Source organism: Vanessa tameamea, chromosome 23 (genome assembly GCF_037043105.1).
Source record: "Vanessa tameamea isolate UH-Manoa-2023 chromosome 23, ilVanTame1 primary haplotype, whole genome shotgun sequence".
Classification (NCBI taxonomy): domain Eukaryota; kingdom Metazoa; phylum Arthropoda; class Insecta; order Lepidoptera; family Nymphalidae; genus Vanessa; species Vanessa tameamea.
This window is the reverse complement of record NC_087331.1, coordinates 9515664-9542462: the sequence shown is the minus strand read 5'-3', so window position 1 is coordinate 9542462 and position 26799 is coordinate 9515664. Positions and strand designations below refer to the sequence as shown.

At 34.2% G+C, this 26799-nt stretch overlaps 1 protein-coding gene across 1 annotated transcript in view; it reads left to right on the top strand.

The window, feature by feature from the left end:
* Positions 1-1865: 1865 nt before the first annotated feature.
* Positions 1866-26799, top strand: part of LOC113402171 (doublesex- and mab-3-related transcription factor A2) — a 30819-nt gene continuing 5885 nt past the window's right edge. The window contains exons 1-3 of the mRNA XM_064218680.1: positions 1866-2009; positions 6292-6432; positions 7136-7247. Of these exons, the coding sequence (XP_064074750.1) occupies positions 1911-2009; positions 6292-6432; positions 7136-7247 (352 nt within the window). The 5' untranslated portion in view covers positions 1866-1910. The remainder of the gene's footprint in view (positions 2010-6291; positions 6433-7135; positions 7248-26799) is intronic.

Here is a 26799-nt window from a genome sequence, read left to right as displayed (position 1 = left end):
GAGTTAGATCAAATATAATTGATGAACTGTAGACAGTTGTAATTTAGGTTTATTTGTAAAATATCGATACATATTACAAAGGTCATATGAGAATAACCTACCAGAGATACTCTACGAAGATAACGCACGCAGGCACATGTGAAATACTAGGAAGCCTTATACGAAAACGGACTCGTCGTAAACCTTCGTCCGTCCAATTATAAACATTCGATATAAAAACGAGCGCTGTTTTGAACACAATACGCGCAAATATTCACTTATACATTAATAATTACTCCTCACCGTCACCACCCTCCCCCGAGCGCCACCTCCCCCACCGCCTCCCGCGACTCATTGTAATTTAAATCGAATTCCCTTCGACAAGCAAATTGAAATATTTCGATTTGATCACACCTTCCGTCCCGATGTCGTATCATTTTGGAATTGATTAAGGAATTAACCGAGTTGAGATGAAGCGAAGTTCATTACTTAATGTACCAAATCGTACACCTTGGAGAGACAGTGTTATGATATTTAATGTGTTAACTAATAAATTATATATTTGAGACTGCCTCGTTGGTCCAGTGGCTCTTCCATATCGCTGTAGGTTTAAGGTTCAAAACAAAATATTGAGTTTTTTTAATGATTTCTCAGTATCACCAGAGAATAACGCTTCTATGTCTCAGAAAGCACGTAAAGCCTTTGGTTTCACGTCTGAACTCTCTCCGTTCGTGTCGTATTGGTGACCCAGCGGAGTTTGGGAGGGAATAGAGAGTGCACCTGTGTTTGCGTTAATACTTAAGCGCTCAGAACATCATTAATTCATACAAAAAATATTATTATCAATCATGTGGCATATTGCAGTGATTATTTAATAAAGTTAACATTTATTTTAAGCTAGCAAATCCTGGTTGTGGATCGGTGTAGAAGCTACCTGACTTGAGACCTTGTTGGAAGGTTGATACTATAAAAACCTATTCCATGAAAAATAAATATATTTGTTAAGGTGATCGGGCAAACGGTCTCGAAGTCTAATAATCTCAAACAGACATACATACATATTAACATCCATTCTTTATAAACATAAGATTCAATTTAAAACAAAAAAAAAATGACTGAGCGAAATCTTCAGATAATGTACTTCATATGATAGAGTTAGACACTACATATTAGTATTATAATATAAATGTAATTCCCATTGAATTCGCACAATGGCCTCTGCAACAGAAATGTAGAGACGTCGGCACCTCGTATATCTCATGCGATCTTACATCGTTCGAGTCGGAATGAAACACGAACTGTCGCGATGAATTTAGATATAGCAATATGGCCAACAATATCTGAACGATCTCATCGCGACATAATGCCCTCGGAACACGTCGCACATTGTGCGCTCAGAGCCGCTGTTGGAGCGATTAAACAAAAGCGTTAACAATAAATATTAAAAAGCGAAATCGTCGACGCGAATAACAAACGTAATTGTGTTTTTGTGCCTCATTCGATCCCGCTTTGTCCGAACAAAGAGTGCTTCTCAAAAAAGTCACCTTTATAAATTAAGTTTCAGCATCCGGCGTCCAATCGGCGGCCGAGGGCGGGGCCCCGGCGGCGCGCCATTGGCCCGCGCCGTCCTCTCATCTGACAACATTTTATATAACCGGATGATACAACATATACAGTTATCACTCCAGAGGGAGAGAGAGGCCGATATGCCTTTTAGACAGTGTGTCGTTTCGCACTCGTGCCGTCTCTGTCCCGCGCGACCCGGCAACTGTCAGCATTCTGCCAAAATTGAAGCAACAGTGTTGAAATCCACCGCGGAACGGAACGTCGCTTTAACTGTTGCGCGGGACGATGAGAACAGCGTAGCGAGTGTTCGTGTGTAGCGACTTTACTGAGAGTTTTGTACTGAATAGAAACAGTTCTAGGAAATTATGTCGCTCCCTAACGGTGTGGACGTTTCCCAGCTGGTCCAGCATCCGGTGCTGGCCGCCCTGCCGCCGTTCTTCCTCAGAGCCTCTGAAAGATACCAGGTAAGGGTACGTTCACGTTGTGATTAGGACGTTGGGTAATTATCCTAATTCATTTTTAAAAGTAGTGAATTTCATTATCGAAACTATGATTGCCCAAGTGTTTTTTTAATTAATAAATATGTTTTTAATTTAGTAATAATATTAAAGATGTTATATAATGTAAAAAAAATTGAAATATTAAAATCAAGTGTTTTTAAAAGTGCGTATCTATGATTAAAGGTCGTGTTTTTTAAATTAAATTAATCTATGATTTTTATTCCCGAGCGACGGCGCAGACTCAGGTGTGAAAAAACTAGAGGCATTTTTATTTCCGGTTTACAGTATTCGATATTGAAATAAATATTTTTTTAAATATTTAGGTACATTATAAAAAATATATACTACTTACTGTGTATTAGCTAAATTTACTAAGAATCAAAGTGTTTTAAATGAACCGAAAAATAGTATTATTATTTTAAATCTAACTGTGAATGAAATTTGGAGATTTCGATTATTTTTTAATCACGCTCATACTGTTGGACGGAGCTAATTATATCGTGATCTAGATCACAAGGTCTTTAATTATAAAAAAAAACACGTCTAGTGAAGAAAGTTGTAAAATATTGAATTTGGAACGATAATCACGTTCGTCACAAAATGCCGTATACTCACGCCGTTAATATTTAAACATGGAAGCTTACAAAATAACAGTTTCAAGTGTCACTTCCTCTTTCAATAATTGTATTACGGCGTTGTAATGTTATTACCACTGCAATTACAGTATAATGTAATGTAATAACAAAGGTCATTGCCTGTCCTCACTTGTAATGTAACACTTTATTAAAGTGTAACGTTACACTTTTGTAACTTTGTAATTTTTATTATTAGGGTAGTTAGGGGATTAAATTATTAGATTATTTGTTATTCCGTATGTATGTAGTGATATTTAATTGTGTTTTGTTATTCGAATATATTATAGAGGGTTAGTTAAATAATAATTTAATATTCACGCAGTAGGCGGTTATTAAATAGAATCATTTTCCCGTGACTTAATTTGCGATTGAAATTCAATATATTGAATTTTTTTTTGTTATTGTCGTGTATCTTTGTATATAATTCTTCCGTGTAGATTTATATCACTGAACTAAGCGGCTGGAAGTATTTTGATATAAAATTGTGTGTTTGAGAAAGTCTCTGGGTGATTTAAATTGGGTCCGCTAAGTAGCGCCGATCAAGTCCCATTAACAAAAAATAAAATAAAAAAGATATCACCCCTACGAAGTCGGGACGGGTAGATACTTAATGTCGTATTGGTTTAGTTTTCAGTACCGTTTATAAATAATTAGATTTTCTTAAACATCACATCTGGCTCCAGCTGTAAAAACTGAAATTTAAACCTCAACTTTTGAATGATCGCTGGACTCGCCTACGTCCGCTAAGTATTATTAATGATTATTTTAAAGCGTTTATTGCTAGCATACTAATAAATCATAATAATAAAAATATAACAATAATAAATAAATATAATCAATATATAACATTTTCTATGACTGAAGTTTCGATTTTATTTGGCTAATAATGTTAGAGTTACTAAGCTTTATTTCATGTTACTTTAAAAAAAACTGAGGAGTTGGTAATCGTTCACGTTGATACCTAATAATTAGTAAATTTGATAATACATAATTATTATATGCAGTTAATTTAATTAAAAATACCAACTGAGTTATTTTTTAGTTCTTTTCGAAAGAATACTATATTGAATATTGTAACATTATGTTTAATAAGTGTTTTTAACAGTCTATTATACTAAAGTATGACATAAGTTTGATAATTATATTCCATTATAAAACGATGTAGACAGACTTATTATTTACAACTTAAGTGTGTGGATTTCAGTATATCTTATATATAAATACGACTGTAACTCTTTTAGTGAACCGAATTGGTGGACTTTAATATTTGGCTTGGACCCCTTGAAAGGTCAAAGGCTTTTCTCTACCTAACACCTGACGACCCACCCTTAAAACACAAGCAAGACCGCGGGCGACAATTAGTATCTTATACATTACCTGTTCTCTCTCTATTTGTCTAATTTTAGTTTTGATTAATATTTACCTCGATTTAATTAATATTACTTTGTCTTTCCTTATCATTGAAAGTGATATTTAAGTAGTAACCCTCTAGATGGCTTTGTGCAAGCCGTGCGCCAGTAGAAGATGTAATAAGTGGTTTATACTTCTTGCTGGGCGTGTGGCGAAGTGTATGTGCGTACATTACTTACAATAAGGTGGTATACTAGCTTGATAAAATATATATTTCAAAACAACATTACAGTAAACTTGTGATGGTTAAACGTACAATTTTATATCAAAATATATTATAACCTTTTAGGAGTTCAGTGTTATACACACATACAGAACCAATATGTATATGTAAAGATATACGACAATAGCAAAAAAAAAACGAAGTATTTTTAATTTCTGGCTAATAAAGTCACGCAAAAATGATCGTATTTATTAACCGCCTACTAAATAATAATATTAAATTATTATTTAACATTAATATACTCCAATAACACGATTAAATATTGCTTCATATATATACAGAATAACAAGTATATTATGAGCACTTCAATAAATAAATTATACTTTATTCGATTAAGGCCTTTTAGAATTTGAATCTGGTTCAATATCAAGAAGAGCAAGAAACTCAGCAGTTGTTCTTTTTTAATAACTAAAACACGTATATTAATTAATTCATTGCAATTAAATGGTGAAAATTTATATATCAATTACTTTATTTGGTAATACAGTCAGTAAGCAATACATGCATTACAGCCTCAGACAGTATCTACTAATTGCGCTAAATTAAAATAATTAGTACTAAAATACTGCGTTTTGATTTAATTAATAAACGTCGTGTTTATTCATCAAAACCAGTTATCGCATAATTATTCGCACTAATCCTAAAACAGGGACCGTATTGTATGTAACGTCGTATGTACGAATACAGAAATGAGAAATGTTGTATATTTTGTTTAAAAAATCTACAATACTAAATTGTATTAGAATATTAAATTATCAAAATATAACAGATATATTATATATAGCTTTTGCTTCTATTGAGTTATAGGTTCTTCTCGATATGATCTACATTACAAAGCGGTGGCACTTAGATTTATATTTGTCGTAAAATAAAATTGCTTCTTAGTGATTATTTGGTCTCCAAATTGAACAAAATCAAAATATTGTTTATTTAGCCTACTTGAGTAGGCTCATGAAAGCCTTTGAATCGAATCGAATGTTGCTGTGTAGAATTAAATATAAAGCTACCACTGGTTCGGAAAGTAGACTCTACCGAGAAGAACCGACAAGAAACTCAGTAGTTAGCTAATCTATACTAATAAAATTGTGTGCCCTGACTGACTGTCGACCCGCAACCAAAAGACTGAGTCTAGAGCGCTAAAATGTAGATCACTGGTGTATACTACGATATGATTTTCTAAACTTAACTTATAACTAAATGAGGGCTAACTTAGAATGTATTTATTTTAGCTTTATTTTCGTAGCCGATCTATGTACTCCTGTTACTGGATTACATAGATTCACTTATTCTTCTGTGGGACAATGTAGAGTATGTGGACGCACTAAAAGTCTCTGTTTAATAAAGGAATTTGATTTGATTCGAAGTGGTTTAATTAGTTCATAGACATTAGTCCAGTAAGAAAAATTATAAATTATAAGTTATTTCTTAAACTGTCAGTGCAACACCAACCACTAAGATTTCAATTACACCGCGTGGTATTGTGCCTGAAACTCATAATTTAAGCCAGAACACAACTATACAAAGTATTTATGTTCCTAGTATGGGTTCTGGGTATTCATTAGATATTATACAATCTACCGACACATAAACATCGATACTTTATATAGTATTCCGGTTTCCATGGTAAGTGAACCCGTGTAGTTACAGACATCTTAGACCCATGGTTGGTGGCACGTTGGTTTTGGAAGGATTTGTAAATATTTCTTAGAGAGCCAGAGACTATCGACAATGGTGACCACCTACGATCAAGTAAACTGTTTGTCTGTCTGCCTCTTTTTTAAAAATGTTAAATAATCACTGTTTGATATGTTAGCGGTTTTCATTGATTCTCAGCTTTTTATAGTAGTGACTGTTGAAGCTGAACCTAAGACAATAAGAACTCCGCGGAAGCCTCGAATTGAACCCACAGGAACAGCTCTATCGTAATTAAATCACGTGTTAAGAATGTAAATAAATATGTTATTATTTCTGTGTACAGAGAACACCAAAATGCGCTCGGTGTCGCAACCACGGCGTTGTGTCGGCGTTAAAAGGACACAAGCGTTATTGTCGCTGGCGGGACTGTGTGTGCGCCAAGTGCACATTGATAGCCGAGAGACAGCGCGTTATGGCTGCACAGGTTTGTATTAATAAACTGTGAAGAATAATACGAGAAGCCACTCAATGGTTTTCTTTGCATGAAAGTTCGAAAGAAAACGTGGGATGTAGTAGTCGATCCAGTATAATTCTTATCAGAAGGACATCGTATGTACATTACAAATCTCGATGTGCGGATATTTATGAAGATGCAAAAGATGTAATTAGGAAATATTCTAGTGTACTTATTGTACTTCATTCATACGTTCGTACTAGTTTAGTAACAACCTCTAAATATACTAAATATACAATGAGCCCGTGTGTGTCACGTTGCTCCGAGGCGAGATACGGAGGTTGCAGAATGTGATCCGACATTAGTAGTTTTCCTCGCGATGACACGAGACGAAATATAAACAGATTTAAGTATATGCCCAGTTGTGGTCTCCGGGTTAATTTAACGGGTCCGGAATATTTGATCAAGAGTACCTAACGTGTCCTGGGCCATCTCAACATTTCAAACCCGAGTTGCAATGAGTGTTTAATTCGTGCTTTAAGATACATATGTGTAGAAGTAAAGCCGTGAGGAGACCTACTTATGTGTGAGAAAGTGCACACATGCTTCTAATCCTTAAAACACTCCTTGCTTTTACCAAAAGCTATAAATAAATATATGATTCTATATATTTAATGATATTTTAATAATAATGAAATATAGTATTATTATATTTTCGTTAATTCGCTAACAGGTAGCGCTTCGTCGCCAGCAGGCGCAAGAGGAAAACGAAGCTCGGGAGTTGAACTTGCTGTACGCGCAGCCCTCCGCGCCGCACTTCCCAGATCTACAAGAAGACGCCCCAGGTCAGTTGCTTTCCTTATTGAATATTGTCCTCTACAAAACACCTAGTTAAATGTTTGACTAGATCAAATGCACCAACTGACTTTTACCAGTGAAGGTAGTATCTATTAATTACTTATTTTAATAATAATAATCCTGTCTTTTTATTTAGCTTCGTTTTTAAACCGTCAAATCTCAAATCTGTCAATTTCTTGGTGAATAATCTTGAGAAATATTTAGTTGAATATTACTCTCAACTTGGTTACACTTCTGATTACATTATTATACATTTTATTTATTAAATAAATAAATAATAATCTAGTTTATCGCTTAACCTTTTGTAATTTAATAATTGCAAAAGAATATGCTTTTAGTCTTGCAATGAAGTTAAAATATCAGCACGAATCCTTGAAAAAATATTAAAAAAAAATGATTGAAAACATCAATTTAAATTTCATAAGCAGATTTGGAAAGAAATAAATATTCTGTAAATCTTAGCGCAGTCGCCGGGTCGTTGTCGCGATCAGTTAGGGGATGAATTCAATAACGCGAACTCTGTCGCGTTGAGGACCAATTAGACCGTTCAGAAAGTGTTGCCGCTTATTACTTCCACTGAACAAACTTACCAGACCGATTGTTTTAATATTAGAACTCGTTTTGGCCTCCCGTTTATAAGGGAGGAGGACAAGTGTTAGTACCCAATGTCCTTTTCCTATCCCTGACAACGTAATATATGCCTTTATAATAAATAATCAGTTGAGTAGTTAACGTAAAAGCGTAACAAACGAATAATTAAACGAACTTACTTTCGCATTTTTAATATTATCGAAGTATTAAACAAAACTTTTGATTTCCCTCGTAATCTACTATTAGACAGTGGCTGTGTTCACGTGGAATTTCCCTGAAAATCTTTTCGTGTCACAGATTATATTTATGTTTGAAAATAGACCGACGAAACGAACTAATATTCACGTTAGCAACGTACCTCGTGTGTGTGTTCAGGCGGAGCAAGGGATGTTTAATATTTCTTACAGTGTCAATGTCTGTATGCGATGGCGACAGCCACCAACTAGTTAAAGCAAACGCTGTAAAGCGCGGCCTTACCCTCGTTACGCGTTAGCGCTCCGCCCCATGAGCCCTATTGTGATATTATAATATAATATTCTAACCAATAAATGGTCTTTCACAATATATTTAACACAAATACATTTAAATATCAATAAATATTATTAACATTAGCGCGTCCACACAAACGAACGGATTAACATACAAATAAACTCTTCAAATTGACAATATTTTTGAAGACGAAAAATAAATGTACTTATTTAAATTTAAATGAATTTTCGTGAGACTCACTTCGAGTTCGGGACTCGCCTCGAGTTATTATACCGACACTACCACCCTATAAATGTTGGCCTTGCGACATAAACTGATATCAGTAACACAGAGAAGAGACGACACTGACAGACGAAAATATATTTAATGAAGCATCAATTCGCCGGCATACGGGCCGCCTGTCGGACGTCGCCGGAACGCTCCTGAGTCCTGAGCTATTGTCTCTACTCCGAACAGGCGTCACGCTTAGCTGGACGGATGAAATGGCCATAGCAGTAATTGCTCGATAAATCGTAATTGATGGTTATTTTGTTAATATAATTTAATGGTTCCCCAGATGAGTTATAATATGTAGCTTGGATTTGACTTTTTAATATTCTATAATAAAGCTTCAATTAGAACGATTTGCTTGCGCCTTATTATGATTTCGAATTAGGAGGAACACTCCTCCTCGCGTGTTCAACGAATCAGTCAGCTCATGTAACGATTTCTTATTCTTCTCTTCGCTTCCACGATAGATAGCTTCGCGAGTAGCAGCCCGGATTATAATAACGATAACGATTTAGCCCTTTACATTTTGCATATAGTTTTGATAATAATTGTTGAGTTATTTTTTCTAAAGATTTTCTCTTATTTTCAAAAGTACTTAATAATTGGGTAGTAATACATTACATTACATTAACATGACACTAACAAGGTGTTGACGGATGTCAAAGCTATGCCCCAATCTTCGAATGGTATTATTGTAAGCGGAATATCAGAGAAAATTATATCATAAAGGGATTGATTACATCAAGAATCAAGAACCAGTAAGCAATGTGTCCTACACACACAGACGGCTCCTAAATCGTACACTTATACATACATGTGTACAGCAAGTAGTTAGTTTTTATTTAATTTTCTATAACACAACGCGCCGGGGCTCTATTCACGATGTTTGCACGGCGTTTTCAGCGCGCGGTGAAATGTATCGCTTGTATGACTTTTATGGCGACACTCACGACGCGCAGCGTGTTGCGGAACTTGTTTTATTTTTATTTCAACACGTCGTTAGGGTTCCGTTGATATTTTAATATTTGACACTTTCGTTTAATCTTTAATAAGACTGATAAATTAGTTCATTTATATCCAATAATATTACAGTAGGAACTTTTATACGTCTTTAGTGGCCCGTTTAAAGGTTTATAAAACTTATAGAAAGTGATGGGTTACGGCTTAGAGTACATATATTTTGAAGATGGAAGACTTTTTTAAATTAAATATTAGTTAAGTAAATAGTATAGTTAGCTAAAATTATGCTGTCAAAAACTTTTGAGGAGACATTCAGTACAGAGTTCCAAAATCCATTGAAGATTTGAAAATGATAGCTAATCGTAGCTTAACCAAGACCAAACACCTCCGTAAAGGCAATTAGCACACAATATTGGGATCAACAAATGAGACACAAATGACAAAAAAAAAAACGAATAAAACAATTGAAATTGTAATCAAAAAAATTTGGTCGTGACGCCGTCTGGAAATAAGCAAGTACTCACGTCAAACATAAACAGTCCAGGTTTATTTGTATACAGCGCACAGCGCGCAGCGCACAGCTCGCCGCACTCAACACTAAACTAAGTTAAAGAAATTCGTAACTGAAAAACGTATTAACGTCGTATAAAATGTATAGTTCCATTAAACTGTATTATGAATGGCGCAAGTCAGTCTCTTTAAGAAGTCACTTAGCAGGCGTTAATCAAATGTGTACACGATACACGTACGTAGACATAATGCGCTCGGAATGTTGCCAACTTATGTACGGACGCCGACGCACTTTCTCGCTGGATTTCGAAAATTTAAATAGATACTTTTTAATAACAATGTTTACTATGAAAATTATACGCGTAAATATTTTGGTAGTTTATTAAATGATAAGTTATAGCGTTTTAACTGGTCAATTTATTATGATTGATGACATATTCCGTCAATTTCTTGCCTGTTCTGGCGAACAACTCGTCATAATTTTTTGATTATAATTTGTGGATAATGTTACATCTTTATGAATGTGCACACAGTACACTGTGTAAGCTTATAAACAATTAATTATCTTTATGTTACTTTAAGACTGTTTGTAGATTTGTAATAAAAATGAGCTGTTTGACAAAATATAAAAAATATTTCCAAGTGTGCCGAACTATTATTATTTACCTTTAGATTTTTTTAAATTGAGTGAATGTTTGTTCGGTCGATTGAAACAGCTTTCGATTTATCAGTTTATCGACTGAAATCGACTCGTGTGATCGCGCTATGAGAACGTTATTTTTATCGTGAACTTTCCGTGCACCTCACATCGTAAGTACGTAGTCCTCATATTTCGCGTCAAAAGTAAGGAGTCTGGTGTTTTTTATACAGTTTCTAAACACCCTGCCATTTAGTTAATTGCGTCGCTTTATAATACAAATGTTTTTAATTCCTTTCTGAAACATCAAAAGAGTTTTTAATTTTGGCGAGGGATTTTCGACTTTGTGCCGTGGGATGTAAAGTTTAGTTAAAAAGGGTAGTTCTTGAGGGTTAGTAGATTACTTGATTCGTTTACAGTATATACACGTCCGCTAGACTAATTTTTACCCGTTTATGAATTGATTCTGTGTGGTTGTGAGAAAAGAAATTTAAGTTTTTTATTGTAGGTATTTAAATTGTTTTCAGTTTTATTTTATACGTGTTCATGTTTGAAGTAAATCTGTTAGTAGTTTTGTATAGAGGTGAAATTGTTAGTTTTATTCAAACGAATATTATAATTTGAGTTTAAATAAATCTTGCGCTCGATTAATAACATCGCTAATATTAAAAATTAAATATTTGCTATGATGAATGTTTAGACTTAATATTTTGGTTCGATATTTTTTTGTTTCAATTAAATGATTGTATTTAGTAGGTGCAAAGACATGCTCTTGGTACATAATTTTTTTATTTTCAATTATACTTTTATGGAGTTCATTGGTTTAGATCTTTTTTTATTATATGGGCCACCTAATGGTAAGTGATCACCATCGCCCATAGACAATGGCGCTGTAAGATATATTAACCATTCCTTACATCACCAATGCACCACCAACCTTGGGAACTAAGATATTATGTCCTTTGTGCTTGTCACACCGGCTCACTCACACTTCAAACCGGAACACAACAATACGGGGTACTGCTGTTTTGTGGTAGAATATTTGAGGAGTGGGTACCCACCCAGACGAGCTAGCACAAAGCCCTACCACCAAGTAAATCGTCGGTTCAAATTCATTCATAAACAGATTAGCAAATACGACACTCGTAAACTAAAACAAATCATCATAATTATATAATTGTTCTTACGAGGCCAGATATTATATAATTAAAAATTTAGTGATATACGCAAACGAAACAAAAATAAACTGCCTTCCATAAATCTATATCCAGTCTATCCAGCCTACTTTGAGAACCGGCAATGTCATACAAATGTAATGACAGTTTGAACAAGCATTACAAGTATTTTAATTCGAGTCACACGAGCAATACGAAATATTAATTTAATACGAAGAGTTTAATAGAAAAGTGGATTAAAATAGTTTCACAGTCTTATGTCTCATATAAAAGCTACAGTGGGTTGTTAATAGCGAGAATTATAGATATTACACGAGGGTGCATTCCGCATGGCGCATACCACGCGCGCCCGCTCGCGCTCAAGATACAAGCTTATTACTTTTCCTTTAATCATACCCTAGCCGAGGCTTCGATTTCAGAAGGGAAACCATTGGAACTGCTATGACAATATTAACAGATTAGAAAATTATATAGATCACAGAAAAGTGAATATAGAGAGAAAGCGAGCAGTTAGTACGAGTTGATTGCCATGCAGGATTTTATGTGTGGGTAATCATCATTACATAGTATAAAACAAAGTCGCTTATCGCTGACTGTCCCTGTGTATGCTTAGATCTTTATAATTACACAACGGATTTTGATGCGGTTTTTTTTAATTGATAGACTGATTCAAGAGGAAGGTTTGTTTGTATAATACATGCACAATATAGTAGAGAAACACTGATCGTTTTAGAGGTTTCTGAAGTGATGTCGGAAATAAACACATTGTTTGCTTTTACACTGCAAATGCTGGTTCAACCCGACGAGATAGATCAAAATAATGTACTACAGTATTAAAACACCTTAAAAAGGTCTTCAAAAAAATCCGCGTTGATGTATGTCTATCTCTTAAGGATAACCCACAATAACCATTTTTATCCTTTTATTTTACGAGAAATAATGTCTTATTTTCGAAGCGATTTTAAGCAGTACAGCATTAATCCTTATCCAAGTAGTACCTTAAATACACTGTGCATTTAATATAGATCAATAGGTATGGCCCTTAACAACATGTAATTTAAATGAATATTTTCGAAGATATTACAGATTTAAAACGTGGGAACATAGCGGTTTGTATTGTTTAATGACTGAAGAACTAATTGGCTAACGTTTGACCGTTGTCTTGCCTGATGTTAAGCATCGACATGGTCTAGACATCTAGACGTAGCACGCTTGCCTAGAAGATACCTGTTAACTCTAGATTTGAATACACCAAGGTTGTACTTATCGGGAAATACCGACTAAGGCAAAGTATTCCAAAGTTTGGCGGTGCGAATGATTCGATTCAAAACAATACAATATTTATAGGAATGTAAAATATGAACCGGCACTTACTAATACGCGGATAAATCGTTACCGATATGTTTCGACCGTTAACTATTCGCTAACCAAATCGAATAGTTAATTAAAATATAAAAGTTCGTATTTGACCGCCGCTGGTCGCTAGTTGGCAGGAAGTGACGCTTGCAATGCAATTAATTATATTTTATAACATTCGTACTAACTAACTATAACTATTGACGTGTGTTATTTAGAAACAAGTTTAAACGCTATATAGTTATAGTAATATACATATGTTTTATGTATTTCATTCGGATTTAAAAATATACCCTTTTCTATTGTATGACGTTTAGAGTTGCATTTACCGTAGTCACGAAGCGTACGTTCGAAGTCAAATCTCTTTTTGCTGGATGAAATTAAGCAATATTGGTCCGACATGAAAACGATTTTCAAGGAATACTAGTAGAACTTAATTCGCTTCTCAATAAACGAAATGTCTTATAAATGTACGTCACAATGGTTATAATGAACCTTGCTAGGGCGTTGTTCAAGGCCGGATATATAATAGATATTCTTCACTAAAAAGCAATAATTTGTATCGCTCTATTCAGATTGATGGGCATTGCTTTGTATCGTAGACTTAATCAAACAGGAGGGAATTCTTCGAGCAGACTGATGCTTCGATAAGTAATATGATTGAAACTTAAATTAAACTTCGGTTGACGAATAAAACAAAATGAATACGATATAATTGTTAAATTCCTTAATACATAGTCAATAATCAAGTAGGTAAGTAGGTAATATTTTGATTAAGAATAAAATACTTTTTTAATATTACATTCGCTTTGAAAGAGATGACACGTTTGATATTTCACTTTAATATTTTTATTCATCATGTAAATGCATAATGTCCTCTATAAAACTGGATATAGTGAATTACTGAGTATCTCCGCTGTGTCTCGGGTCTCGGCCCACACGTCGCGTTCCGTCACGCGCCTCTTTTATTGCGGCTACAGTATTGCTCACCCCGTGACATTCCACGGTATATGAAACTTCATTTCTATTCATCTAATACTGCTCCAGCACTTATTTAACACTGAGATCTTTGGTGAAAAGTTTAACCGTTCCTAGGAATTTTATGTATAGACAGATAAATGCTCGTGATAATTCTGTTATACGTACACTTGATAGTATATCTTCCGAATAATTTTCGACGTATATTTTCTTTAGATAAAAAAATTGTTTACACTGTACAGTTCGGTCATTTCGAATATGTTGTATTTAACACTTCTAATGCCGTCAACATCTACCCGCAAACGTCAGTCTCGTGAACAAGACATTCGTAGATAATGTCGAAATGTCGAGCTCCACCAAATAAAAATAAAAAACACGGTAAATATACCGTTTTAAATACTGTTAGTAATGTTGTATTTGTTTGTATGTTTTAAAAAAATATATCTATTTGCTATTTATATATTATTATTGTGTTCCGGTTTGAAGGCTGAGTGAGCCAGTGTAATTACAAGCACGAGAGACATAATATCTAAGCTCCCAAGATTGATGGCACATCGTCGTTGTAAGGATAGTTAATGTCTTTCAGGGGCAATGTCTGTGGTGGTGACCACTTCCTAGGAATCCCATCTGCTAGTCTGCCTACTGCATATAATTATATTTTAACTAAATGACGGATACGAGTGGGGTCAGCCGGCGTTTGTCGGGTATTGATTGACGCGATTACACGGGGGAGCGATCGATCGCTCGCTATGAGCTCTAATTGCTAAATATTTGTTTGAAAACGATCTATTAAATATAAATAGTTGAAAAGGCATTTGTAGTTTTGTCTAATATACTGATATGATCGGTAATTAGTATTAATAGGGTTTACATTGCATTGATATACAAATTAAAATGATATACAGAGAAGACGAAATGTTTGTTCAACCTACAAACTAAATTGACTCCTCTCATCTCTGGTTTTAATAAGATGAATGGTTTTAGGATACTGATGTGAATGAGCTAGAGAGAGCTAGTGAGATAAACAAGGGATTTCAAAAAGGAATAAGGGTACAAAACGGACGTACAGTACATAATTATTACGTAAAACATCAATTTGGTCCTAGATATACTGTAACTGGATACGGCTTCAGTTCCAATAATATCGGATTACTGACAAGTGTTTGAACAAATACTCAGAATAAATAGGGGAGAAATATCTTTGGAGTTTTTATTGTTTCATGTCATAATTTCGTTCGGTTAGTATATTCAAGCCGAGATGCCCCAGTGGTAAGGACGCGTGCATCTTACCCGATCATTGAGGGTTCAAACACAGGCAACCACAGAATTTACAAGTGCTTAATTTGTGTATATATGTAATTAATCTTGTTTTCGGCGTTGAAGGTAAACATCATGAGGAAAGCTGCCGATGTCTTATTTCAATGAAATTCTTCCACATATTTATACACAAACCCGTATTAGAGCAGCGTGATCGAGTAAGATTAAAACCCCCTCCTCAAAAGAAGAGGAGATTTAAGCCCAGCATTGGGGACATTTAAAGGTTGATAGTTAGTACTTTTACTATTTTTAAGAAACCTTTAATTTTACCAACATTTTTTTGGGTAGTAGAAATGTTTACGTGGCGTCATCCAAAACCAACCCTATAACAAACGTATCGTAACTTTTGAAGTATGCCCATGTATATGATGTACAGTAACTCTTTAAAAAAGTTCTGACTACAGTTCGTTAAATATAAAAAAAATATTATTTACTTATTATTATCTAGTTCGCTATGGGTTAACAGCTTAAGAGGTTAGAATTCAATTTCAAGTATATTTCACATCTCTGTATAGCTATTAACGATAATATTTATATTCAAAGCGGTACAAATTTTTGTTTTGTATTCTTGTAGACTAATTTGCTATATTTAAATAAGTGAAAACAAAATAAAAGTCTTATTTATTGCAATTTGGTATGTTGTACAGAATTATATAATTAATTAATATATTTACATTATATAACGAATACGTATATCGAATATCTAAAAGTTGATTTATTTATATAAATGTATAAACACTAAACTATATAACTATACGCGACGACCATACATTAATCATTATAAATATTTGGCATGACAAAGAACACTTTTTTGATCTTTTTAACAGGATATATTCAAGTCCTCATATCTTTGAATCTTGTTCTGTCCAACAACTTGATCTGACCTTTCTCTCTAACTCGGAGAAACATTCTATTTCCCTCTCGTTCCCTCTTGATTTCGATACCATTTATATTTCAAGTGCCACTTCTAGTATATATCTATCTCGCTCGCTCTCGCGTGCTAGTGTATCTACCGTCTCGCGTCCACTCGAGGTCAGCGTGGGATGCAACCTGAATTTTCATTGTATAAAATGCTATAATACACCGCTTTCAATTCGAACGGGTTCGAAGGGTTGGATTCGCTTTTGATAAACTTTAGCAAGCGTTTTTTTCTGCTTTTTAGTATGAAATAATATTTTTATTTCCATTTATGTTGCTTTGTATACGTAGCAGTTGATTGCGTGAATGCCGTGGAGTTCGTGCTCGGGAACGAACGCGAACGAACGAACGAGAGAGAAAACGATGTTTTTATGGATATTCTATCTTTCACGTCTTGTACATTTATGAATTTAATACTGAAAAAAAAAACTTTCGTTCGTAAGTTAAGTTAATAATTCGTTTTTGAGTCTAGACTTGAACTGCCACTAAACAAGCTTCCATTGGTTATTAAAAACAACCTCACTAGTAAAGCGTAGTTACTCTGTATCTACCCTTGTTCATATTGTACATATTTTACATCTGACATTGGATTGAATGATTCTTTTGTCTCGTGTGAAAATTTACTACTTGTATTAAATTCATACTAATTTGTATTAATTTTTAAATGACTAATAATAACTACTTTGTTTGTATTTTACCGATTATTTTCGGTACATGGCGGTACGGATTACAATGAAATCCCACATTGTTATCGGTACTGCATTAATAAGTATTTGAATAAAAATATTTACATTGATTTTGATATGACGAAGTAAAAACCAATGAGATAGCAGGGATCTTGGTATTCTGTAAGCGTTTCATTATTTTTCTTGATTTTAAATACTTAAAAAGTAAAACTTAATGGTTAAAATCATTCTATCATAATATTGCCTTTTCTTAACTTACAAAACTCGAATGCTCGTTGAAATAAAATAACCTGCGCATTCGAGATTGATACTAACAAAAAATATAAAAGTGAAAAGCACTCGATGTTCCAACAAGGAATGTATTGAATTACGTTCGAGATCTTCAAATAATGAGCCCTCGGCTTATAACAAGTTGTACATTTAAAAAGGAAAACTCCTCCATTATACTGACCAACGATTATTGAAACCTTTTGCTAAAAAACTCAATTGGTGTCCTGTTAACATCCCGGATAACATCTTCTGCATTTACCATTCGAAAAGAAACTTTAAATCCAAGCGATAAGATTCGATGCCGCATCAGAACTTGAAGATGATCTTTTAAGACCGAAATCGTTACGCGATAAAGATTCTTAGGGGTTAACTATTAAGGTTTGATTTAGTATGTGTCCGTCCGTTTGTTTAGAGGGCTCTCTGGTTGCACTCCAATTTCGGGGTAAGGTTAATGGTTGAGTAATCGACAGAGGCCGGAGGGCCCGCAGTGTGTGCGTTTGATATGCTGACATTGGATTGCCGTCTCTGGATCAGCTATTGATGATAGTAGCTAGTGATTACGTTCACAGCACTTGTCTTAACACATGATCGATACTAAAACAATAATACAGATTCATAACAGAGCTTATTGCTATCAGCCTGCTACAAGTCTCAGTGTCATGCAAGGTGTCAATTTCATGAGAGTAATTAATTAATTAATTAATTGTAATTAAATTATTATTAAATGTAATTAAATGATTATTAAATGTAGATAAACATAACTTTGAGTCCGATTATATAACAATCATAAATTTCATAATTATTTGTTATTTTACATTATTATTTTACTCGTTGGACTATTCAATCAGACGGAATTATAACTTGCATTACTTTTATAAAATACAATATACGCTTGTAGTTCTATATAAAGTACGCTCAATCTAAGTGTAGCGCCTCTTCCATGTTATCTATTTCCGTTCGTTTTTTTCCCTTTTTCGCGAAGTGATACACGCAGTTAAGGAATTGATTTGTTTGTATGTCGGGTAACACGATGCCTACTTTTGTTGGCTTCTTAAGTTTTATTAAATTTTTCTGAACGATTGTTTGTTTTTCCGTTCGATTTGATTAAATTTTGAGTATCGGGTTCTCTTGATACATGGCGGGTTAGATAACAAGTTAGCTTTATTTCGTATCGCGTTACATGCAATTTTTGGCAACTTCAATCACGTGAATGATTGATATGTCGTGAAGCCATTGATCGGCGCAGATTAACGCGCTCGTTATGAATTTAAAACTTGTTATTTATTGCTGGTAACACTAACGTCGACAAACATCAATGATGCTTGTTTGGAAGAAGAAATCGGAGACGCCTTGTAATCCGTGCTATTTTATTACGTTTTGATAATTTCCTTTTAAGTTATCTCTCTCCTGTATAACTATATAACTTATATTTACCTGTATAAACTTAGGTAAATATCCTAACTGTAAGTTAGAAAATATCACCTTCGGAATGTTTTATATCAAAGAGACGTCAGTTTTTGATTCAGGCAAGACTTTCCAGGACAATTACGTCACAGTTAATAATTAAGCATCCTGAACAGACACCGCCGAGAAAATGATTTATTATATAGATCAATAGAATAAGAAAATATAGTTTACCTATTTTGAAACTATTTTTTATTTTAATGAGGTATTCGGAAACGCTGGGTTCGTATCTTTGACAAATAGTTATAGTATGTACATCGGTAGACGTTTTTCTAACGAGCCGTCAGCTGATCCTATAAAACGTCATATACATAAAACTACTATAGTAACGAAACGATTATTATTGGGACGTTTTTTAAATTGTCTTCAATATAATATATAAATAATTATAATATATTACTATATTAATACGTTTTAATAACGACAAAAGTTTTGCACTTGTTTATAAAAATAATCGTATTAAAAGCTATGTCTACAATTTGCATCAAACAAGAAATAACAGCAGATGAGTTCACTTCAATGGAATATATCAAAATAACTCTTGCTTACGTCACGTTGTGACCCGCCGTATATTAAATACAGTCACCTAACTTAATTTACGGCTTAAAATCAGGGTTGCCACAACATTTTTTAAATATTTTAAATAATTTAGTTTTATAAATAAATTACAATTATTAAGCGTCGGCGTAAAAGTTTTAGTGGTTCCGCTATTTATAGACGAAGCGTTGAAATGGTTCTTACAAAAAATATAAATACATACGTAACAATAAAGCAATATTTGAGTGATCAAATAAAAATGATACATATCTGTTTGTCGCTGCTAATTGCTAAAACACGAGTTATTCTTGTTAAAAAGGCTTCATATATATATTTGAGGTCGTTATCAGTATGAAGTATATGTGTCATAGAGAATAAACAACATATTGATTGAAATATTCATATCTCATACTCACATACATACTAAGGTATGTATTTGAGTATGAGATATGTTGTGTGTATGATGATGTGGTGAGTGGGTGGTACATTGATTGTGACGGGCTCGCACAAGATATCCCTCTTAAGTATAATATTTGAAGTTTGAGACACACCTTTTAATTAAAGAATTGCTGTAGTTACTACTTTATACTAATTAAATTATAACGTCATTACCTACTTACAATGAAATTTATATGTAGGTATGAACATTACGAGTCTTAAGTCATCAAAGTCAACAATAAATTGTGTATTTGTTATTGAAACTGCTATTATTTAATGGTATTGCGGATTGATTAGATTTTCTTTTGTACTTTTCCTATACCAGAAAAACGAAAATATGAAATTAAATTATTCCATAGCCAGCCCTGCCCCGACCACCGTATGATTGCATTGCAATAGAATACTAATTCCTCAATCGAATGTGCAGGTTGCCTCCCGAACTAATTTTAACGTTAACACACAACAATAAGATTCAATTTCGAACGCCAACTATAATAATAGAGGCGCCCAACAATTGGTTTTATTGTTACCACCCGCCGATTCAAAGTTGCTCTGCTGATCCACGAATTAGGTATTCAAATTTGAACTCTATCCTATGAACTTAAGGTTGATTATAGGTCGTGGGTATCGGTAGTAAATAATAGGTGTCGTGAACAATTGGCACGGCAGAAGCAGGGTGGCATTGTCAGTATCGCTAATCACTTGAGAATGAAGCTTGAATTAAGGGTTACGTCGAAATTGAACTTATTAAATGTGCTTTATTGAATTTTAGACACTGAATTTGTTATTCGGTTTTTAATTTGTTTTTTTTTTTGCACAGATTATTATTTATTAAGATATTGTTACTTTTTATTTTAGAACATACACCCAACTAAATTATGATAGTACCTTGATTGTGGTTAAATTTAATCGTAATATAATCTACGCAGTCTCAAAGTAAGTGGGGTCTGTAAAATTTAAGGATAATATACTTTATGTATATCACACGTAAGAGTAACATTTTGTATTGGAGGCTAATATATATACTTCTATTGTCGGGAAGTGTATGCGCTTCCGGATGAGATGTAGATATAGTTATGTAATTATTCGATTACGAAGTGCGATCAGTTCTGTCGTAAGAGTATAATATGTAAATCTATTCTGGATCACTATGGTGAAATAATTATCAATGATTTTACTTCATAACCAGCTAGCCAACTGCTGCCAATGTCAGTGCTTGCCCAACATGTTGGGCCTGTGCACGTTCATGTAAAGCATTGGCCAAGCACGCTGGCCAATTGTATTGGAATCCAAGGAAAACCTAGTCGATTACACGTCGAGTACATGTCGATCCTGAAACAGTAGAAGGTGATACCTTAAATACGTATAAAAAGAAATGTGTAATGATTTTCATCCAATTCAGCCGAATTCCGAACCGAAATACGAACTACAAAATAATTAGACCTATGAGGCAGTCACCAGTACACCCCGACAATATATATGATATAAAAAGAAAAACACTTAACGCCTTGAAGAAAAACCTTGACGGGTCGTCTCATGTGCCGCGTGTAAAGCGGGGGTAGATCAATAGTTTTAAGTAAACATACGCGGTGGAAATATCGTCTAGAAATCAAAAAGGACAAAGTGTTCCAGCGGCCGGCGGCGCACGGCGGTCGACTTTGAGTGCTCCACGTTTTTTTGTCTGTTTGTGTATTGCTCGTGCGTCGGTTTCGGTGGTGCCTCGTGTCTTTTTTTGTATATTTTTATCAACTTGGGAAAATATTTTCGACTGAAATTTGAAAACTAGTTTTTCACATTTCTCTGCTTTTTTTGTATATCTTACTTATATTGACATATTCCATTAATATAATAAATTGTAACATTTAAAAGAATCGCTAAAGAGCTTTGCTCGCTAAAAGATATTACAAAACTAAGATGATCGCCTCCAGGCTATTTCAAATAACGAAAATACATACAATACATATTTATTTTTATTGTATAAAAAAATATTGTAAAGTTGGTGATTAAAATACCAAAATACCGATGCATTTCTCTCGCCGGTTCGGTTCTTCTCAGGTCCGAGGTGTTTATTTCCGAATCGGTGGTGGATTTTGTCAATAAGCAAGTGTAACGCTTCTATTATATTTATATGTCGTTTGTCCTTGGCTAGATCATTAATACATTTTATACATTGTATCGCTGTATTTTCGAGTCGCTGATACTAAGAAACTGTTTAAGTATTTTTATTACACTGAAAATCATTATAAAATTCGTAAACAATCAAATGAGGGTATTTATTAAAATATTAAATACGTTATTATTTTGAGAGATGGCCTGCGACATATTATTGCTACTCCATCTGGCGAGGTGATCATTACTAACTATATTCCTAATGGCCGAATGTTAATTTTGCAAGTAATTTATTTGTTAGTTAGGATACTACACAGTATTGATAATGACAAAATAAAAACATGAATTGAAACAGATTATTTTTATTAGGGACGTTTTTAAGATCTTACGTCGATAGGCGTCACAATAATAAGTTTCTATGTATTTGATTTTTCATATACAAAGACTAAAAGATGAAAAACTATCAAGTCGAGTCCACGTTTACATTTAGTTTTTTCAATTTTAGTTATTAATCGGATGAGAGTCATATTTGTGTGCAATACGAAGCCCGGCGACAGCTGGGATCGCATCGTACGGTATTCGGTAAAGTATGAGATTGACCTTACGAGAACGCAACTCATACGTAGTTTCGTCGGCCGCTAATTACGCTCGGAGCGATGCGGGCAAATTATGTGAATACCTAATTTTTAAATTTTTATAATTCGTTCAAAAGTTTTACAAAACAAAATAATTTTAATACAAAAACCCTCCCCCACAAACGCGCGCTTGTAACCGCTAATTAGTCCGAACCGTCTATTCAGTTATTATAACTTAATTAAGGGCGCTTCCAGTTTTCAGTTTCGCCAGTTTTCAATGTTTTTTTTGTCGTGTAATTTTTTAATCGCCGCACCGTTGAATGAAGTTTGTACTTTCGTTTGAGTTTATCTGTAGCTGTTAGAACATTATTAACTGATATTTTAAAAACTAAGCTGTTCATTTGTAGGCCTAGCATCTTCTAGAAGTCGACAACTAAAGAGTAGTTTATCAAAAGGAAACAATTTTGTATAACACATTACTTTTATTGTCTGTTATTAGTTATTGTTTCAAATAAATAACAAAATAGTCAAAGTAATAGTAATTCTTAATCTTAGTGAGGGGGATAATGGAGTTGGTGAAATTACAAAAAAATAACCACCTAGGAATGTAGCTCAAGGCTTGTTAGCCCTCAGGCCCCTGAGTTAGCTTTCCGCTTGGTCTCTTTAGATCACCTTCTAATGTCTCAGGTTAGTATTTGTTGATTTCTAGAAAGATATATATTAATTTTTATTGTACTTTATTGACTTATATTATAACGGATATATCAGAATGGAGGGAAAGAGTAACTACAGAATTTCTTGCCGGTTCTTCTCGGTAGAATCTACATTCCGAACCGGTGGTAGCTTTACAATTAATTCAACACTTAATGATGATTCCAAATTGCTTTTATGAACCTACTATATTTGAATTTTAGATTTTTTTGATTTTGATGAATTTTAGATATAATAGGTATATATATGTATATGTACCTATTATACTTACTACTACTAGTTACAGTAATATACTTGTATTTTTTTTGGACGTGGATGGATATAGTGGTAGGGGACGCCCAAAGAAACGATGGATGGATTGTGTGAAAGGCAATATGATTTGAAAGAATGTTACTTGCGAGATGACATTCCACGGAGTAGTATGGAAGAAAAAGACAGGCCGCGCCGACCTCAACAAAATTGGGATAAGGGCAGGAGGATGATGATGATGGTACTTGTATTTTCTATCATTTTCTTTAACAAACTACTTATTCGAATGATGAAAATTGTGATCAAAAACATCTTCGGTTGAAAAATGTTTTTCGTATAACAACTAATCTAATTTACAAAAAAAAACAGTTACGAGATGACTTTTATTTATAAATTGCGTTTAATGTTCTTTTATATGTAAATTATGTACTTATATAATTCTCTTTAGGTAATAACTAAAATATTTGCGTGTGCTTTTTTCATAGAGTCCGTCGTTTCTTTTGCTTATTTTTCATTTGGGTCTCGCCAATTAGTTCCTAAATTTTTCTGTTAGTCTTTTTGTTCGTACAGGCACTAGTTGGTGTGTTTGTTCGGAACTAGATGTTGTTTGAAGCGTAGATATAATACGCTAATAGAGCTGGGACTGGTACTTTAAATCATGTTTATTTAAATTAATATATGAAAAAGCTTAGTTCACATTGACGATCAAGTGTTAAAGCCGAATACTTGTAAGCATCGATTTAAAGTCGCAGGTCCTTATTGTTTCCACTTCTAACGCAAGATGAACACTCATAGCCATAGCTAGTCTCTATCAGGTTACTCCGCCGCGCCGCTTAAATGCGGGTTAATGGATAATACGTTTTTATAATTAGAGATAATTTTTGGTTCGGTTTTCGCAATATTGATTGTATGCGTCAAATAGAATGAAGGTATTCCAACGTTAGCAGGCAGTTAGCTCGTAGTCATATAAACAATACAACAACGCGATCCACTCGGCGCGAAGCCAAGTAATAATATCGCATCTCGCCCAACAGCAGCGCCGCCGCCGGTAGGCTCGTGTTGAGACAGAGTAATGGACGATAAATAACACGGACAAAGCGAGATGAGACAATAACGCTGGAAGCGCGCCACGCCGCTGTCGGCGCGATTTACTGCGGCTGCGGCCGACACCGCGCGTGTGTACACCGCTTAACTTATATGTGTCCCTTGTTTATTGTCTGTTCGTACATTTAGATTCGTTCGTCATTAAATAGAATATATTCGGTTGCTACAAGTTTCCAAGACTAATATTCAAATTCAGCGCTGACGAGATTACTGTAAGATTCTCTTCTAGAATTTAATACACCAACGGCAATAGCAATAGCAACGGCAATTCCAACTAAGGTGAACTATCGGAAAATTGACTCCTATCTAAGGCTAAAGAGTTTTCTTGTATAAATGCTCCTAACGCTTCGAGATGTACAGGTCGATTTGAAATATATTCTAGTTTAAGATAGCCCATTTATTGATAAAGATTATACCTAGACTTTGTAACATAGGCTAGACTCACGGGGCCGGAGCAGTAACGTAAATTATGTTTATAAGGAATAATTACTCTTCAACACAGATGTGATGTATCGTATCGGGATGTGTGGATATCAATCGACTGCATTCGACTTCAACTAATACCGCAGTTCATTTCACGCTGTTCGATTGAGTCGAAGTAATGGCTATACTTAACACCTAACTTTCAGCTTCCGACTTTCTGATTTCAATCATCCGGCTCTACAAAACCTGTCATAGTTAGGCTTAACATATACCGTAGTGTAACCAGACGTAACTATTAATATTTAATACGAAATAAGGTTTTTTCTTTTTTTAATTTAAAATCAAGTTGGTAGTAAGTAACAAGGGACCAGAAATGTCGCACAGCGAGGCATGGCCTACTTCTCTCCTCTCATGGAGACGGTTCGGAATTCCTTCCATTTTCCCTCACATCTGAACACGTGATTTGTAAATCATAATGAGAATTTACAAAATTTATGACCAGGTTTGAGTGTTATGACCGTAATCTTACTAATATAACGAATGATGGATATGTTTTATTTAATCGCACTAGAACGGCTGAACGGAACTATTGGCATGGCACAGAGATAGATAGGTATTGAATTGCACTATCCCTAATACCTTCAAGAATCTACACAGTAGTCTTAAATCAATATTTCAATTTTAAAATCAAGAGTTTGAATCTTCAGCTCCAGTTTTAGTCTCACCTAGCCTAACCTAGAATGCTAGTTTTAAAAAATATCAATCATTTTTAAATTAGATACTAAAAAAAGAATTTAATATCACTTGATTTTATTTGAATATCAATTCAATATCTGCTATAATGGCTGCTCGGCGCATTGTGACGCGTTTATTGACGTCGCGTCGTAACAATAATTTTTCGGGAATCGTTTTCACACGACTGTTGATGTGAAACGAAGCGACGGCTATCGATTTAATTTGCACGTTTACAAGTTTTACGATGATGTCAAAATTATTTCGTGATTTCATTCACACGATTGAATATGAAATTTAAATAAAAAAATGTGTTAATTTTATTGACTTGGTCTCCGTGAAATGTTTTATGATCCCAAAATGTTATCATGTTATATCTGTAAACTTATATTTACATAAACATACATACATAAACAGCCTGTAAATTTCCCACTGCTGGGCTAAGGCCTCCTCTCCTGTTGAGGAGAAGGTATGGAGCATATTCCGCCACGCTGCTCCAATGCGGGTTGGTGGAATACACATGTGGCAGAATTTCGTTGAAATTAGACACATGCAGGTTTCCTCACGATGTTTTCCTTCACCGCCGAGCACGAGACGATATATTTACATATGAAACTTAAACTACCACTTCGTACCGAGTACTACTTAGTTATTAACACCGTTAAGACCTTATTTCATCGAAATCGATTATAGTTATAATAATTTGAAGTTCCCGTTAATGTTCGTTTTTCGTAATTTATGGCATAAAACTATTTTCCGGATTTTTCCAAGGAAAACATGCAAGGTCCGAAAGTGAAGTATACACGGGCGAAGCCGCATTAAACAGCTAATAAAATTTCAATGTTATCTCCCCTGTCTACTTAAATTTTCGAGCCCGCGGCCTAAATAATACAATTATTATAATACCAGCACAGACAGTTTAGTGTACAGCAATAAACACACACACTCCAAAACATTAAGCAGATGTCTTTATTCTTTACAATTCATTATTAAAAAGAATAAATACAGCCATCTCTTATCATTGTATGTAAAAAACACGT